This window comes from Meleagris gallopavo, chromosome 5, assembly GCF_000146605.3.
Source record: "Meleagris gallopavo isolate NT-WF06-2002-E0010 breed Aviagen turkey brand Nicholas breeding stock chromosome 5, Turkey_5.1, whole genome shotgun sequence".
Classification (NCBI taxonomy): Eukaryota; Metazoa; Chordata; class Aves; order Galliformes; family Phasianidae; genus Meleagris; species Meleagris gallopavo.
Window position 1 is genome coordinate 38,321,905 of NC_015015.2, and position 14,350 is coordinate 38,336,254.

Here is a 14,350-nt window from a genome sequence, read left to right on the forward strand (position 1 = left end):
GGGTTTAGACTGGTTGGTATCCCCAGTATAAACATGGGAGGGGGCAATTCCTGGGTAACAGTCCTCACTAGGACTGCTGCCTTAGAGATCAGTGAAACAAACTGGCTGAGTCACCGAAAGTCTTTCTAGAAAACTATTTGCAGAGGTCCCCTTTCCATGCACAGGTCCAGTACTGTCCACCAGGAACATGTGGTTGTTCATATTAGTTAAAATGTCTTATGGGAATTAAATTATTCTGAAACAGAAGGCAAGAAGCTCATTCTCCCACAGCTCAGCACTCAATTTATTTGCTTCCAGTATTAACGCTTCCATATCTATCAGTGAGCATCCTTGCACACATCTCAGGCTCCCAGAACCAACACGCCAGATCACTGTCATCCCCTCTGGACCATCTCCTTATGAATTATCTCTTCATAGGAAGCTAAGGAGCAAACGACCACTTCAGCATGTAGTAGTAATGAAAATTTACCATGGTCTGTGTCTCCATCCATGCCTGTTGGTTTCATCTTTCTCCTTACTCTTTATGTAATGCCTGACATCTTAAGATTGCATGCCTTTTGGAAAATAGACTGCATCTGCCTATATTTTGATAGCACCTACAGCTGGGGTCTGTGGATCTAAGTATGAAAAAATAGTTTAATAATTCAGCAGTAACTTCACTCATATTTTTGTTTTACCAGCAATGAAGTTCTATCTATTGATGTCTATGGATGCAATATTCCACTAGTAACTGAGGCAAGAGGATCAAGAGATACTCAACTTCTATGAGATAGTCCTAGAAAGACTCTCCAAAGAGCTACCTGACTATGGATGTTCACTCATCCTGGAGAAGGCTCTTGGGATTAGGACAGAACTAGCACAGTATGGCCAATTCAAGGCCAGCAGAACCTAGACAGGCATCTTTTGGTCTGACAGTGTTCTGCAGAAGAACATGGAGTAACCAACTGCCCTAGTTGAAATCTCTAGTTCAGAAATTACTCCAGTCTTCTTCCTGTTTGCTTGAATTGCTCTTTTATTTCCTCTGATGCATAAGATTTGCTAATGAAAGTTGAGAACAGTTTCAACTACTGAATGCCCAGAAATCAAGGTGCTCAGCCTAGCTTTCCCACGTGAAGTTCAGGAGCTCTCGAATTCCCAAGAACATGATGGGAGAAACTGACAAGAGCCTGTGTAAGACTAAAAAAACCAAAAACAGGCAAGACCAAATTGGCCATGGGGAGTGTCACGATTTGCAACACCATGTATTGACACTACTGGCACGTTTCTTCCTCAACTGGAACAATGTTTGCTTGTTCAGCAAAGCAGCAAGCCACGAGAGTAGCAGGGTACAACCAGGACATGTTTCTCTTGGTTGACTCTTGGTGAGGGTCTAAGCAAACACCACATAGAGAATGCATTTAGAAGGACAAGAGATGAGCAGCAAACTAAAAAGGGCAAAATCACATGCTCCCAGTGGTGATTTGTCCTCATCACCATAGAGAACTTGGCTCAGAACTTTTTGCTCCTCTTTCAGTAACAGCAACAAGTGGTGGCTTGGCTGCTCTGGGTAGGAAATGTAGGACTTTCTATGCTGGGTCATATTAAACTGGCTTCCAAGCATTGAAGCCTGCTAGGGAGCTACCAGGGATCTGAGACAGAGCAGGGCTGGTGATGGAACTTGCACAGGAGCAAACAGCTTACTCTCCTAAGCACTGAGGTAGAGAGGCTGCAGTGCAGACCTGTGTGGTCCTCCTATGAAGAACTGTTTCAAAGGTCCACCTCTCTCACACTTTGGCACAGAGTGCTCCCTTTAGCAGCCCAAACCAGAGAGATAAGGTGATCTTGCCACAGAAGCCTATGTGGCCATTTATCCCCCTGCCCTGCCCCACATACACTCACTAATCCACAAAACCTTGTTAAGCCTCCACCTTTTCCTTCCCGATTGTGAATGCAAATAGCCAAGGATAGGGGAGGCTCCATTCCACACACAGTGCTGGGACAGCCCCGTCCCTTCACGAAGCACGCTCCCCTCTTGTAGAGGAGGCCAGCATGTGCCAGGGCAGGCACACCAACAGAACCAGGCAGCCCTGCCTGCATCCAGCCAGCTCTTCAGATGCAGCATGACACCAATGGGAACTGAGGCCACTCCACACTGCAGATGCTCACTCATAGCTTGCACTGCAAGACCATGGAGGAGACCCTAGAAAAAGTACAAGGGAGCAGACCCTTTTCCCCTGACACTAGCCCCTGCCTCTTATCCCCTGCACTCCAGCTCTGCAGTGCCCAAAAATGAGCAGTGCTGGGGGCCTGCCCCAAGTGGCACAGCTGGAGTGACACAGTGACAAACTCCTGCACCCTCACAAACCTGCTGGGAGCTGAGACGCCCCACTGAGGCGATGAGACCCTGCTCCACTTGGCCCCATGAGGAGCCCACCAACAGGGCTGAGGTTCAGCTGCGCCTTAAGGGAGGGTAACACAAGGGATGGCTCCAGCCCTCACAGCATGGGTCAGGGCAGGATCTGTCAGCGGCCAGATGCATGGTGGCCCCATGTCTCCTCTCAGCATGGCTGTGGCTAGTATTCCTTGGCCTCCTGCAGCTGGGAGAGGTACTCCTCCTCGGCCGGGTTGTCCGCACACTGCTGCCCATTGTTGGGTGGTCGCACAGCATGGTAACGGCTCCAGTCGCCCTTGCAGAGGATCCAGGGCAACATGTCCACCTTGTAGTGCAGCTCTGGGGAGAACTCAGTGCTGATGAGGTTGGGGACGCCAGCACCCTTCCCCCGGGTGATGAGGCGAGTGTGCTCGTCGTAGCAGCAGTGCTGCGCTGCCAGCGTCGTGCTGTCAAGGGAGAGCATGGAGCGCAGGCAGAAGCGTGCTGTAGGCTTGTAGATGTCCAGGCGCTCCTTGGGGCCACTGGCATCCCGCCAGCGGAAGCTCTTGCCCTGTCGCTCATCCCGCAGGTTGACAGCACTGTAAACAGCCTCCAGGGGGTAGGAGCAGGGACAGCTGGGCAGGTCCGTCAACACCTTGCTGAGGTACTTGGTGAGGAAGTCACTCTTGCAGTTCAGCCACTTCTCACAGCTGTCCACATCTAGGAGGGAGGCAGGAAAAAGGGTGAGGGCACAAGCACCCCTCCTTGCCCTGCCACTGCTCGTCTGCAGCCTTGCCAGCTCCACCAGGAGACTCCACAAAACTTGGCAGAAGCCACCAGGCTTCCTGGAGGGGAAGGACAGCAGCATCCCACCATGGCAGAGCTGCAGGAGGGTAGGCTGCAGGCTGGCTTCAACTACTGCAAGCCATGGAGTAGGATCGCTTTCATCGTATCCTGTGGGAGTCACTGGGTGTCCCAGCATTGCTGGCAATATGACATAGCTAAGCCTGCACATGGCAATGAAAGGAGCAAGGTTTGGACACCAGACCAGACAGCCTCTGGGACAGCCCTCCCCACCAGCTGCACCTTCCCACAGGGTTTTGTATGAAAGCACATAGGCCCCCAGCACGAGGACGAGGCAAAAGCTGACCTGAGTTGAACAGCTCTGTGGTGTTGTCACTTCTGAAAGGAGTCTCCTCTGTAGGGAAGACTATTTCTCCCTCTGCTCCTTGAGAAGGGAAAAAAAATCAACAAAGAATCACAGAATGGGTTAGACTGGTGGGGACCTTAAAGATCATCTAGTTCTAACCCACTGCTGTAGGTAGGGTTGCCATCCACTAGATCAGGCTGCCCACGATCCCATCCAACCTTGCCTTGAACACCTCCAGAGATGGAGCGTCCAGAAAAGGAAGATAGGCTTTTTTTCTTCCCACAGGGCACCTCTCCCTCCACTGCTCTGGTGACATGGCCCTGTGCCTGTATGACGAAGACGTGCAGGATGAACTGGCCACAGGGGCCTAGGCACAGGAACTATGCAAATCTCAGTGCATGGGGATGGCTCTCTGTAAACCTCGGGACTGGATTTCAGGCTCCCTGCGAGACAGGTGTGAGGAGTTACGCAGGGAGCTGGGGTCTCAATCCACCATCCCTGCACTTCACACAACTGCCTGTAGCACTATGAAGCCCCACCAGAGCTTCTCATGGAAACAAGCACCCACATTCATTATTTCAGATCATATCCAACTTAGCTAGCTCTTGAACCACGAGCAGTCCTCTGGAGAAGAGGGACTTGGCACTTCAAACTTGAGAGGGCAGCCAAAACTGGGGCCTGCATATGGATTTGGGGAACAAGGGTCCCCTTGCTGACCTGATAGCTAGGAGTGTCCCTGCCTTGAGAGCAGACTGCTCTCTGTGCCCTTTTCCCTCCCTCCCTATGTTGGCAGCAGGCCCAGCCTGCTGAGCAATAGCAGGGAGGGGACCAGCCTGTGTTGGGGTGGAATAGTGCTCCAATAGTGCTTGAACACCAGGATGGCCGAAGGCTCACCAGGGCAGCGTGGCAGGTCACAGGTTCTTGACTCTGTTGCTGTGCAGGCATAACCACAGGACCGGGTCCTCTTCTGGTTGCCGCTGCCACAAGTGATGCTGCAAGGAGACCAAGGACTCCATTCCTCCTCATCTTCATAGTCTGCATGTGGCACAGGATAGGCAGAGAGGGATGAACCTTGCAGAAAGCCTCAGCAGGATGGAACCAGCAGCCGCCCCAGATATTTCTCAGCCAAGCCCTGCTCCTGAGATGCCATTTACAGGGACACAGGACCACCTGCAGTGCCTAGAGACGTGATGCCCAGAGCCAACCCCGCCCTCAACTGGCAGCCCTCAAGCAAAGGCTCTCATTCTCACAGCTCTGCCTCTGAGCCCTAGCCAGTCATCACTGCCCATTCCCAACCTCTCTGGTGCTCAAGGTCCCCTGTGCATGGGTGCTCACACTACACTGAGACTGGGCTGCGGGTGGGCTGAGCAGGGGAGGACAGTTCTGGTTTGCAGGACAGCTGCTGTAGACCATGCTCAAGAGGACTCACCATAATTATATTTTTCCTTAAAGATCCAGTTCTTCTGACTGGGCCACCGCTGCTCCCAGTCATCTCCTACTCCACTGAGCATGGACTCCTCCTCCTCATACTCTGCAGTGTAATCTTCCTCTTCTTCATCCTCGTCCTCCTCATCTTCCTCCTCATCCCTGTCCCCTACACCCATATTGTCATCCTCATCCTCCTCCTCTTCCTCCTCGTTGGGGTCAGTGTATTCCCAGAAAAGAGGCCAGAAGAGGTCCTTGTGGGACAACCACTCAGAGGACGTCAAGGACCAGTCATTGCTTGTTTCCTTCAACAAGTCCATCTCCATCTCAGCCTGAGGATCATCCACCACTTCAATGGTTACCTGGAAGTGACACAAGGCAGAGTGGTGAGTCAAGGCACAGCTGATGGCCTGGCTGTGGCATGTCCTCTGGCATAAGGACTGCCTGAGTCCATAGCTGCTTGGTCTACAGGACTATGGGCACAAGAAATCTCATAATTTGGAGGGACTAAGCAGGGTCAGAATGAAAGGCATTGTTTGTGGCAACACTGCAGGTTGACCAGTGGAGCCCCTCAGAAGCTGAGCTGCTATTTGCACCTGAGAGAGTTGCCAAGATACCAAGACACACAACCACATAAAGCCATAGAAAGCTGCTCTTGAAAATTTTTCTGTTAGGGAATCACTCAACCTGTATCCCACCCAGCCTCGCTTCTCACCTGAATGTTGGGATTCTGGGCGCTCAGGTCAACGTTGGCCAGCCCTGGCAAGCTCTGCAGGTCCAGCACAAAGGGCAGGCTTTCCTCCTGGCCAGCAGCACTGGGCTGGGGCTGCACTGGACTCCTCAACGTTTGCTGAGCGGCTCCGCGGCGCCGATGCCGCCGTGGGCCTGCCTGTCCGCTGCGCCGCAGGCCTCGTGCCCTGCCCGATGGTGGCAGCTCCTCGTCCCCGGCTGCACGGGGGTCTGATGAGGCAGAGACCTGCAGGGAGAAGAGGCAGTGAGGATGGCCCCTCGCTCACCCAGCCATCTCCTGAGGGTGGCTGTTGTCCGGCAAAGCAGGATCTGCTCTTCTCTGCTGAACAGTTCTCCTGCCTCATCTCACTGCAGCATGGAGCAGAACAATGATTAACAATTAATTAACACTAAGAGGCCTGCACTGTGCTGGGACCTCAACGCACTCAGGCAGCCTACAGGTTTGCTCAGGCTCTGCTTCCATCCCATCAATCACCCTCTCTTTGCTTGTTTCTGCTGTCCCACTCCCGGTGCCACCTGGCTTTCCACTTTGTTCTCCCTTTTTGGCTGTTACTTGGTTCCTGGCAATGCGTAACAGCAACGGTTGCTCATGAGCACAGAGCTGCCAGAGCTCACGTGACAAGATTTGCAACAAGATTTCTCACCTAGAGAAATCACTCTGTGTATCAATACTAGTGCAGATGACTTAAAACTAAACCCGTGTTGCTTTAAGTGAGAATTAAGATGCTGCCCAAAAACTATTGCAAGGAGGAAACAGAACTGTTGATACAACCAAACTGCCTTTATTTCCTTGGGAAGAATGCCCAGCCAAATACAACAAAGCAAACTACTTGTATGTACTACCAGCGACTGTCTGTTGCTGCCACCTCAGTGACACACGGAGCCCTGCTGCCCAGCCCTGAGCGGTCTGGCAGGAGTGGGCAGGGACCCTCAGCTGCCGCACAGCCAAGTTGGCTCTGTCCCCCCAAAGCCCTAACCTCCACACTGGCATGGAAGGGTGTGAATGAGAGGGATGAAATCAGAGACGGAACAAATGGCAAAGCCCTATCACGGCATGGGTTTCCCTGGGAATTTCCCCAGGGCCCTGCGGCTCCATACTGGGCGCAAAGGTGTCCGAAGCCCCGGCAGCTCTGCCAGCAGCGTCTATTTCTGGCTGCCTGGCTGAAACCCCCTTTTGTTCCCAAACTCTCGCCCTCCGCGCCAGCCCAGACGAGTGGTGGGATTAACCAAGAGAGCGGCGTGCCCCTCCCCATGGGGGATGCGGAGAGGCATTTCTACCTGCAATTAGAGCCAGATGGTTTGGAGAAGGACTCCCCTCCCTTTCATCCTGATCACTGGAGCACTTCAAAGGCAGCTGGAGCCCGGCCAGGCTCTCATGAGCACACACAGCCTGTCCCCAGTCCTGTGCCCGCACATCAAAGCCCGCATCCCCCTCCCCATCCCCGGGGGAGGGAAAAGAGCAGCAGGGACACTGCTGGTCCCTTGGCTGCTGACCAGAGCAGGCTGGGCGCAGGGAAGAGCCTGTGACAGACTTCACCAGATGGGTCCAGAAGAGCAACCCCGCTGCCCCTCCTCGAGGCCTCCAGCCCCTGCCAGGAGCGGAAGGCTGGCCACAGCCTCACGCGCTGGCCACACAGCACTGCCCGCAGCACTGGCCTGATGCAGCCCCTGGGCACAGCACAGCCAGCAGATGCTGGCGCTCGAACATAACAAGCTTAACAGGGCTGGGTAAGCTCCTTTCACAGAGGACCCAAATGTAACACACGTGGAAACGAAGGTCTCTAGCAATGAGATCCGAGCTCACCCAAGGACATCACAGCGACTGAGCCAGGAGCAGACTCCAAGTCTCCAAACTTACACCCACTGCTTAATTCAGATTTTACGCCCAAACAAGCTCAAGAAATTCAGAGTACTGTTCCCACAGGGAAAATGTAAAAGTGTCACACAAGAGCGAGCTGGGGGAGCGTTACTGGGCAGACAGAGCTCCTTCTGCTCCCAGGTCCTTGGGGGCACAAAGGCTCCTGCAGGTGTCTGCCTGGGTGGCCCCCACAGGTGACTCACAAAAAAGACCTTGCCTTTTTGCAGCGAAAACAATCCTGTTTACAGAGCCTTTGCATGGGATTTGTGCATGAGGTCATATCCAGCTTGTCCTCTCTAGCCCAAACCTGGCCATTGGTAAAATGCAGCAAACCGTGCTGTTGGCAATTCTCATCTCCTACCATCAAGAGAGTAAGTTTGCCACCATGCATCAGAAATGGAGAGCACGGTGCCTGGAAGCCGTCAGTGTCTCCTGGCCATTGCCCAGTTCTAGCCTTCCTCAGTGACCAGCTTGTACTAGCAAAGGAAAAACCAAACTAGGAACTGCCACAGCCCAGCTCCAGTTCTTCCCTTGTCCACATGATGCCCAGTGATGTCTTATCTGGCTGAGAAAGAAACAGCGTGTGGTTCCATTTGTGAACAATGTGCTTAGGCTGAAGGCTATCAAATCAAAGTGGCAGGATCACATTTGCTTTCCTACAGCCCAGGAACTCTTCCCAAGTAATCCCCACGTTTAGGGTCACCTAAACACCTCAGGGCACAAACTCAGCATAGGCATTAGGAAGTGGAAGGAACTTGTCAGCAATTCACCCCAGTGCCACGCGCATTTTGTACCTAACAGGGGTGACAGGGTATATAGAAAAGGTGTGGGGAAAGGCTACACATTTTTAAGAGAGATTAAAAGCTGATATTTTCCCATTTCTAGTCCAAACACTTCTATTGAAGTTGCCTGGAAATCTTAAAACGTTGAAGAGAACAGCCGCAAAACTGTTCCAGGGGACGAAAATCTCTCTCCAGTTGAAGACTCGTACAATTCATTTGTCAGGTTAAAAAGATAAAGCAATCACTTGATTTCCCAGTTCTTTAAGGAAACAACCCATTGGGCACCAGGGACTCTAATCCAGAACAGAAACACATAATAGGAACCAATGTTTGCAAGTCAAAGCCAGACAAATTTAGCTGAAAAATAAGAATCATGCTTTGATGCTGCAGGTGACTAACCACAAGAACAAGCTAACAAGGAAAGCTTTATCTCTTGTGGAGGCAGCCCCGCACAAGGTACTGGCTCAAACATACACAAAGCATTTGCGCTGGGAATAATTCAGCAACCTGACTGTTCCTTCTGCTCTTAAAATCTGCAACTTGGCTATAAACTCTATGAGACTCTGAATTAGCCCTGCGTTAAAAAAGCAGTTTAAAACCTGAAAGCATAATCAAATCAGTCCCTATGCTAGGCTGTCCTATGACAAGACTTTGCTGCTACCCATATCACCAATATCTGTCCCTCCAGCAGCATCTCGTAGCCGCTGAAAGCTGCCAGATCTCTACATATGAACCCAGTGGCAGCACTCCTTGCACCTCCATGTGTTGCTGAGCAGAGTTGGTCTTTGTTAGCAGGATAAATCCAAGCCAAGCACACTCCAGTCAGCTCCCAGGGGGCGAAACATCGACGGAACCTGTGCTTTGGCACTTGGAGGATGTTATTTCTGCCTGCTCCTATCCCAAGCTGGTCAGTGGGAACATAAACTCATTTAGTTTGAAATCTGTGCATGTGGAAGTCAGATGAGAAGCAACATTCAAGTTATGCTTGGGGGTCGTTAATAATGCAGTGAAGAAAATGACACATTTGCTGAAAGTGTGGGCTATAAGGAATGGGGTTTTTTTTGTTGCTTCCTTTATACAGTTTTACCACATTACACATTATATATATAAGAATGCAACCAGAAGTATTAATCTTTTCCTGAACAGAGCTGAGCCTACACAAGTATCTTTCTACTCTTTCCTCCAAGCTCCCTCTGACTTTTTAACATTCATCTTGTGCTTTGTGGCAAACCCGACTGCTCGTGAACCAGCAAAATACCGAACAGAGACCAGAATTTTCTTTTTTGACAGAAGAGCTCCTGAAGATCACACACCTTCAGCTCCCGCTCTTCTTCCACTCTATCTACTTTCCTGCCTGCATGGGGGCTGTAATGCAAGTAAAGGATGGGACCAAGACCTCCCAGCTGCTCTACTTGCCTGTTCATCTAAGGATCAACTCATGTGAGTTCTTTTTTTGGTTTTGTTTTGTTAAAAATGACAGAAGCAGCTCCCTTTATGTTCTGGGAGAGCTCTGTAAGTGCTCGTGGAACAGATGAGGCACTTGGTTATCACTCTGGCGTGGGAAGATCTTATTTTTAATGGACCAGTAGGAGCTGGAAGCAAACAGAGCCAAGCACATATTGTACCCCCATGTCTATAATTTTCACAGTTATCAAAATACTTCAGATCATAAGGAAACATTCTCATTCTAAATGGCCATAGCCCAGTTGTCCCTAGGAGGGAGATACAGGAGGCAGCATCAAAGGCTGCCTCACGTCCCCCATTTATTGCCTTAACTGTGGAAACTGCAATCTCAGAAGTCTTCCAAGGTCTGGGACTACACCGTCTCTGATTCAGAGCCAGACCCAGCAGGGCGGACACTCCAGCACGGAGAAACATGGCTGTGGGGAGCCAGAACGCCGTGTGGCTGTGTGCAGGACCAAATGGGGCCAGCAAGATGTCCAGCTGGCACAGCCAAGATGTCCCTGCAGCATCTGAGGCCTCGAGCCTTCCTCGTGCTGAGAGACTGCGCTCACAGGCCAGCCCCAGCAGGCTGTGCTGTAGGCGGGGGCACCTTGCCTAGAAGGGCCCCCCAGAGCCTGCAGCGGCCCAGCTGGCTGGATGCCAGACAGAGCACAGCGGTGGGAGCAGGACCAGGGCCCCTCAGGGACCACGTAGAGCGGGGGACAGGCAGAGCCATACCCTCTGGTTCTCTCAGGTAAACCCCTTGCTTGGGCACGTGTTTTCTGTTAACATAGCTGAGCCGTAATACACATAAGCTCTTAATGCGTCTGACTGAGTTGCCATTAACTTGTTGCAGCTCTAAAACCCATGTGCTCCAGTAACCATTAACTTGTTCCAGCTAATGACATACATTTGTCAGCCTGGGTACCGCAGCCTTCTGACTGCTCCAGCTGCTGCCTCTTCCACCACTGCTGCTCAGGCAGAACCCTGAGACCAAAACCCCCAAACAGAGCAGAGCAAGTGTCCCTGTCCTTCCTCCCCACAGCCGATGCAGTGCAATGCAGTTCCTGCCAAGCAGCCTGGAGTTCTTTCTCCCAAGGAGAGAACAGCCCTGCGTAATGATGGCTGCCACAGCTCAGGATGTTCCTGGCCCAGCTGGGAGCACCAGGGTGCAGCAAAGGCAGCAATAACCGGAGTAATTTACAGTGTTTTTTCCCTTTGAAGCCATGTCCTTCCCTGGGAGACAAATGCAACGTACAGTCAAGAGCTACTCGGGGCTGCTGGGCAGGTGGGCCACCATCTTCTCGGTGTCTTCATCTCTAAGGTACCTAAGGTCCTCAGGCCAACCTGAGTCCTGCCGCACAGGAGAGGTATGGAAGCTGAGCAGCCCTGAGACACACAGTGCCAGCCAACTTTTACAGCTGGCCATGTAAAAGCATCTGACAGCCTAGTGAATGCTCCCCTCAAAAACGTTCTATCAGTAAAGAAGTCCTCACACTTTTACAAACTTCTGTCTGAAATGGAAGCTTTTTTACACAGAAGCACTGCTGCCTGCCCTGCCCTGCCTCTTGACTGTGAAAAAACGTTTACTGATTCCATGAAAAGCAAAAGGCTCTTTTCTCCACTCCCCACCCTAAGACACCACCTAGAAATCCCAGGTGCATGCCCTACACCAGCTTGCTCACGTGTCATAGCTGGGCTCGAGGGGACTGCAGCTGGAGGCACAACTGCCATCATCAGTCCTTAGGGTATGCAGGAGCCCGATGCCGTCCGCAGCGCTCAGCCCCAGCTCCAGCTGCTGGGGGGCAGTGGGAACTTTTGGTACAGGCCAGCAGAAACAGAGGAGATGGGGGGTGCTCTCCAGGAACAGCCGCTGTGCCACGGAAGGCCGGGCGATGCCCTGCCGAGAGGTTGCGCCTAATCCCTTCCCCTCCGCGTGCCTTTTGCAGGAACCCCTTTGATTCCGGCTGTGGGGCCGCACAGCCCCGTCTGCACAGTGAGAAGGAAGGAGCCCCCGGTGGCGCAGCTCCCCTGCACCCAGCTCCCATTGTTTGCGCCCGACTCGGCCCCGGGGCGGGAGGGTTTTCAACTCTGTTGACTAAGATAATTTGGCACTTCTCAAAAGGAAATTTGCTACAAAGGGTAAAGTACCTCCCCGCGCACAAAGAGTCCCTTTCAGGGCGGAAAGATGCTTCAGTGCACGTTTTGTGCCCGCAAATCCGACCTCCACCAAGGACAAAGCCAGGGACAAGAACGCTTAATTGCTGAAGAAATGAAAAGGTAAAAAGCACATCCGCAGGCAGTGTCTGCCACTGACGCAGCCAGGCTGCCCGCGCAGTGACAGCAGCGAGGCTCTGGGGCCGGGATGCCACCTAGACCCCTCCTGTCCCTGCAGTGTCCCTACGCAGCGTGCCTGCACTGCCAGGTGCTGAGGGAACTGGCCATGGCCCGGCAGCTCCAGTCCAGCCACTTCCTTCCAGCATAGCCGACGCACCTGGCTTGGGACCCCTTCGCTCTGCTTGCAGCGCCAGGCACGCATCACCTGATGCCACACTTAATTCCATACGCTCTTCCAGCCTGGGCTTCCAGCTGCTTGTGATTTTTATCAGAACTGCCACAATACTTTATTCGGCAAGCAGAACATCTCAGTGCAGAACTTTCATTCCAAACTCTGTTTCCCTCTGCTTCTCTCACTGCTGGATGCGATCAGTCAATACCGAGCACTGTTCTTGTTTCCTTACTTCCCGTGGGCTCAGTTACACCAGAAGCTTCACAAACCTATGATCTACAGCCAGTACAGCCCTTGCACTGTTTGACATTTCTTCTGTTACCATAGTTTACTTCTCATTAGAACAGCTTTGCTTGCAGCCTCACACAGGGGAACTCCAACAGCACACTCCTGGATCTCATGGCACTGCAGGAGACTCACTTCCAGCACAGTGCTGGTGCTGCTGCTGTTAAAGGTACCTCTATGCACAGCTACACACAGTAGCTGTATTGGTGAACACAAGTTTGGTCACTTCTAGAACTTGCTCTCCTACTGTGGTGGAGCATCACTCACTTCATGCTTCCTAGAAGAGCACTGGAACTGATTTGTATCAGTCAGAAAGAATCCAAACATCTACCAACAATGCTCAAAGCCAATATTTTGGAATCCAGGGAGTTTATCAAAACATATTTTGCATTTAAGCCCCTGACTTCAGAAACAAACAAGGCATTAAGCAAAGTGACGAGCTGTCCCCACAGGGACACGAGCTCTTCTGAGCACTCTGTTACCCAAACCTGGAGCATTACATGTGAGCTGGGGACACCGCTGGACATGTGGAGCCGCCCATGTCCAGCTGCAAGGCAGCCAGCCTGCAGGAGGAATCCCTGCTGTTCAATGCATGTTGCTTTGGAGCCCATGCACCTCCTGAAACATGGCCAAAGAGCTGGACAATCTGTAGATAGTTTCTCTTGTTAGATTTTCAGGCATGATTTGGAAGAAAGCACTCTCTCTTCCCACATGCTAAAGAGATTTAATATAAAAGATTCCCACTGCATCTGCTGGACTCAGAGTAACTAGGGCAAAGCTTTGCTGCACAGTATCACAGTGGAGAGAAAGCAAGTGTGAGCGCTCGATTCATTTGCAAGGGCTTGAGGTGAGGTGCCCTTGCTGGGATGCAGGATCTGGGACACACCAATGAGGCTGCACCCATAAAGCATTCTTTGCTTGTTCTTCCTGCAACTAAAAGACTTTCTAACTCAAAAATGCTACAACGGCCTTTTAATTTTTCTACGTTGCTTTAGCACAGAAGGGCAACTTAGGCTCAGTAGAGATTACAAAAAAATCCCATTTAAATTTAAATGGAGAAAAAATGTTTGGTTTATTTAAAGATATTTAATTAGAATAAGTCATCGCTCTGTAATTGTTTAATGGCTGTGGCTGTCCATCTGCCCCGCTCCATCACTTCTGTTTTTCTCCTGCGGGCCCCTCCGTCCTGCCCACATCTGCAGGGCATTACCCACAGTGTAACCAATACTCCAGATGTGGCGGCCCTGCTGCCATAGAGACCGGACCTATCGGCTCTGCAACACGAACCATCTGTGCCTATGACCCAAAATCACTCCCGCTTTCTTTAACCACCGCACTACTGCGCTCGTGCTGTCTGCTGCAGCTCAGGCTAGGCACAACTGCTCTCAATTCATCATGGAATCATCACAGAATCGTTTGAGTTGGAAGGGACCCTGAAAGGTCACCCAGTCCAGCTCCCTAGCGCTGAACTTTCTTCCCTACGTGCGCCAGAAACAGAGGACTCCCTCTCAAAACGCAGCCACCGCGTGTTAGTAGATACGGGACAACACCGACCACCTCCCCGCCGTGCTGCGGCGTGTGGGAGCGCAGGGCTCCGCTCTCCGTTTCACCCCGGACCTCCGCCCTCAGAGCTCCGCGCGTTGGATGCCTGCGCTCCTGCAGGAAGCGGGACACGCTGTGCGCTGCAGCGGTCCTCGGCACAACGCTCTCCATTCACGACCATCACACCCCGTACCTGAGAGCCGCGCTCCTCGCCTTACTTCGCTGTGCGACGCGGGATACCCGCGAGCGGCCGCCG

The 14,350-nt window shown here is 52.1% G+C and overlaps 1 protein-coding gene across 2 annotated transcripts in view; it reads right to left on the bottom strand.

Moving 5' to 3' along the window:
- Positions 1-102: 102 nt before the first annotated feature.
- The window catches only part of ISM2 (isthmin 2), a 14,785-nt gene continuing 537 nt past the window's right edge, over positions 103-14,350 (bottom strand). The window contains exons 2-6 of one of the 2 annotated variants that reach the window (XM_010711776.3): positions 5,641-5,901; positions 4,930-5,287; positions 4,395-4,535; positions 3,501-3,572; positions 103-3,070 (exon numbers count right to left, since the gene is read on the bottom strand). In XM_010711776.3, coding sequence (XP_010710078.1) covers positions 2,553-3,070; positions 3,501-3,572; positions 4,395-4,535; positions 4,930-5,287; positions 5,641-5,901 — 1,350 coding nt within the window. In that variant the 3' untranslated portion in view covers positions 103-2,552. Of the gene's footprint in view, positions 3,071-3,500; positions 3,579-4,394; positions 4,536-4,929; positions 5,288-5,640; positions 5,902-14,350 lie in introns of both variants that reach the window. The other variant, XM_010711775.3, reaches the window with a different exon arrangement.